This window comes from Panicum virgatum, chromosome 4K (assembly GCF_016808335.1).
Source record: "Panicum virgatum strain AP13 chromosome 4K, P.virgatum_v5, whole genome shotgun sequence".
NCBI lineage: Eukaryota > Viridiplantae > Streptophyta > Magnoliopsida > Poales > Poaceae > Panicum > Panicum virgatum.
This window is the reverse complement of record NC_053139.1, coordinates 17,266,787-17,270,830: the sequence shown is the minus strand read 5'-3', so window position 1 is coordinate 17,270,830 and position 4,044 is coordinate 17,266,787. Positions and strand designations below refer to the sequence as shown.

General features: G+C 52.5%; 1 protein-coding gene across 1 annotated transcript; it reads left to right on the top strand.

Moving 5' to 3' along the window:
* Nucleotides 1–2,534: 2,534 nt before the first annotated feature.
* On the top strand, nt 2,535–3,840 carry LOC120703336 (chitinase CLP-like). Its single transcript, XM_039987371.1, has one exon. It carries the CDS (start codon nt 2,585–2,587, stop codon nt 3,698–3,700), a length of 1,116 nt encoding a protein of 371 aa, XP_039843305.1. The 5' UTR covers nt 2,535–2,584; the 3' UTR covers nt 3,701–3,840.
* The last annotated feature ends 204 nt before the right edge of the window (nt 3,841–4,044 follow it).

Sequence of the window (4,044 nt, the reverse complement as noted above, 5' to 3'; positions counted from 1 at the left end):
TCATGAAACATGGAATGAGATGTGAGCGGATCAAGATGGAATTTGCCCCTCCTAGATAACGGGAGAGATATCTCTGGGCCCCTCGAGATAGTTGGATTTGAAAGTGCATGGCCATGCCAAAGTGATTAAAGAGTTAATCATGATGACTAAAGGTTAGTTATGAATAGAATCCACTATTAGATCGAGAGAATGGTCGAGCTATCACAAAGGTGGCACGCATCTCGCCTTGAGCTTGACTGGTATCGTGTGGCAAAGGGATCGGTGTATGAGTATATCTAAGGTTCGGCCAATATGATCTTTATGTGTATTTGTGAGTCACTATGCCCTGCTAGGTGCCGCTATTGACTTGTGATTCGTAAATAATTTCCGATCACGACCACCTACACATGAACCTAACGGGTCACACGCTTAAGGGGTTTGGAATGTTGAAAAGCTTGCCTGTATGATTGTCTCTAGTGCAAGTGGGAGATTGTTGGTGATATGCCCAAGAGCCCATCATCACAATACGGTTTAAAGGCCCAAGAGGATATTGATCCAAGAGAGATTAGGGTTACTAATGGGCCTATGAGATAGAAGCCCATTAGTACGCCCTATATATATGAGGGAGGGGCTAAGGGGGCGAGACAACCGGTGAGCCCCGCCACCTCCCTAGCCGCCGCCCCCCTCTCTCGGCCGCCGCCCTTGCCGTGCGTGTGGTGCTAGCACACCGACGCCCGGCGTTTCATCCCCGTACGTGTGGACTCCGTGGAGGCGCTGCTGCGACTACTGCGCTGATCGGCTGCTGGGATTAAGGACGAGGAGCTCGGTGCGTGGGACGTGATCGACTACTTCGTCTACATCGACGCGCGACTTCTTCTGCTGCGCTGCGCGTCTAGTGGTAACGATCTATGATCTTCTACTCGCAAGTATCTTGGGTATATGCGGTAGTGATGCTAGCGTAGCCTACCCATTTCCCTACAGCAACGGCGACGGCCTGATGCGGAACGACAGCCTGTGGCCCGGCACCCATCGCCGGGCTGGACCTCAGCCTCGCGCCGCGGGGGGCACCGCTGGCTCGCCTCATCTCGAACATCGGCGGCCCGGCTCTACCCAGATTTGGCCTCCGCAGGGATGCAACGGCCAGGAGTAGGGCGCAGAGGAGTGGGAGCGGGAGGGAGGAGGGCGGCGATGGGAAGGGGGCGGCACGGCTGCCCTACCCGGCGGTGGGGTATCCGGAGAACAAAAGAGAGAGGAGGGAGGGCATCCAAGTGAAGGTGTATAAAAGTTAGGGGTTTTATTGCACATTTACTCCAGCGAGGTGCTACAGTGACCAGGGTTCAACAAAACCGTCGGTAACCGGTCAAACCGGTCCGGACCGGTTCTGGTTTGGTCCGGTATGAAACCAGTCCAAATTCAAAATTTAAATTTGAATTCAAAAAAATGAAAAATTCTCAAAAAATTCCTAAAAATACTTCAAGATGCGACTAATCTAATGGTGTCAAATTTTCTCAAAAATTCGTTCATTTAGTATAGTTTGCGGGCATTTGAAGTTAAATAAAAAAAGCGTGCATACAAAAGTATACCAATACAATGTAAAAGTAGTACAAAAGAGGGTTGGAGGGTTCATTTAGACTAAAATATGTTATACAAACATTTATTTAGTATACTTTGCGGGCATTTGAATTTAAACCAAAAAAGAAAAAAAAATTGAATTTGACCGGTTACCAGCCAAACCGGCCGGTATACCGGTACGAACCAGTTGAACTGGAAAGTTTGAATTTAAATTTGAATTTGTCCGGTTCCGACCGGTAACCGGCCAAACCGGACCGGTATACCGGAACCGCAGGCCGGCGGTTACCGGTCACCGGTCGGATTTTAAAACCCTGACAGTGATATGCCACTTCGGCCTCAAGAGTTCACGTGACGCGTTTGGGACCTGCGATGGACCCCTTTAAAGAGTTTATGGATTTGAATGGATGTTTAGTTGACACCATTAGTTTAGAGACCTATAGTGCACTTTATTCAAATAAAATTTTACCTACAACTCTCTCACTTATTTAATATTCTTACACAATACTCATATATATACACACAAATAGACATACATACATACTTACTGTATATTTACAATGCACCCACCCTGGTTGCAACTGGACCGGGTGCAATTGCAACAGGTTCGTACCCAATTACAAATGAGTTCGGTCGAGTTGCAATGGGATCGCAACGGAGAGAGTAGATTGCAACTGGGTCGGGTCTCGTTGCAAACGATTCGTGTCCGATTACAACTGGTTTGTGTCCAGTTGCAACTGGACTAGATCTATTGCAATTAGTTCCACCTCGTTGTAATTGGCCCGGTGTCATATTTGGTCGCCATGTATTTTAGAGCTGTTGTAAAATTATCTACTCTCTCCGTCTTAAAAAAAAAAGTTATTATACTCTATTTAGCATGTGTATATGTGGGCATGCGGCAGACAATTGGCCAAATATGTACGGCTATTAAACAGAGGCAATCGTCATGCGTACGTTCTAAAGTCTATATAAACTAAACCATCAATGTAACAAACCGCACCAATCGAGCACAACAACACCAAACCAACTAGCAGAAATGTGGAACCCGAAATCCCAATCCTTCCTCATCATCTCACTACTCTGCATGTCCGCCTTGTCGACATGGACAGCGGCCAGCAATGGCGGCGGCAAGCCCCTGCTCGCGGCCGTCACCAAGGACGCCTCCACCTCCCTCTACACCGCGCCGCTCAAGGACGGCCGCCCGCTCGTCCTCGACCTCTCCAGCCCGGCCATCTCCTTGCCGTGCGACGCCAAGAAGGGAAAGGGTACGGTCACGACGACGCTCTCCGCCAACGCCACCGACGGCAAGAACCCGCTGTTCCCGGTCTCCTTCCCCGCCGTGGCCACCTGCGCCACCCCGCCGCCGGCTGGCGCCGCCGTCGTCGGCGTCGCGGGGCTGGCGCCGTCGGGCCGGTCGTCGTTCCCCGCGCAGGTCGCCCGCACGCAGAAGGTCGCGAACAAGATGGCGCTCTGCCTCCCGAGCGACGGCAAGACGACAAGCGGCGACAGCGTGGGCGTGGCCATCTTCGGCGGGGGTCCCTTGTTCTTCATCCCGCCGGACCGGGGCGACTTCACGGCGATGCTGGCCGGCACAGCTCGGCTCCACGGGTTCCATGGATCCCCAGGATACTTTGTCTCCGCCACCGGCATCACCGTGGAGCAGAAGCAAGCCGTCGGCGGGCCGCTCGCCGTCGGGCTGAGCTCGACGATCCCGTACACGGCGCTCCGGCCCGACGTGTACGGCCCGCTGGTGAAGGCGTGGGACCAGGCGGCGTCCGGGCCCAGCTTCCCGTGGATGCAGAGGGTCGCCGCGGTGGCGCCGTTCGAGCGGTGCTACAACTCGACCAAGCTGGCGGTGTCGCTGTCGCGGCTCGGCTACGGCGTGCCGCAGATAGACGTGGCACTCGAGGGCGGGGCCAGCTTCCTGGTGGTCGGCGGCAACTCCATGGTGCAGGTGGACGCCGACACGGCCTGCCTCGGGTTCGTCCGTAGTGGCAAGGGCGGCCAAGCGCCGGCGGCGATCATCGGTGGGTTCCAGCTGGAGAACCGCCTGCTGGTGATCGACGAGGACAAGAAGCAGCTCGGCTTCACCACGTTTCTCAGCGCCATAGGGCTCTCCTGCAGCAACTTCAACTTTACTCATGCCGCCTAGCTAGGGGCGTGCTAGCTGATCGAATCGAATCACGATCGATCGATGCTCTATAGCAGCCAACATGCTTTCAGTACTGTATACCACCAATAATAATAATCATCATATAAACAGGAAATAAAAGGGACCGTGTTTGAAAATGACGTCAGTACTGCAGACAAAACACACCGCCACGTTACTTGTCGTGCATAGATCAGGTTGTATGATTACGCTACACGTGTGGACCGGCCCACTCTATGCACGTTTATTTTTTTTTGGTGTACCTGTGGTCATGCATGGTACTAATATTAATATATATTGCTCCCTGCATTCTAAACTATAATTCATTTTGATTTTATCATCTTAAG

Excerpts from the sequence above, each read along its gene's own strand:
- LOC120703336 (XM_039987371.1), top strand. The coding sequence starts at position 2,585 with ATGTGGAACCCGAAATCCCAATCCTTCCTCATCATCTCACTACTCTGC.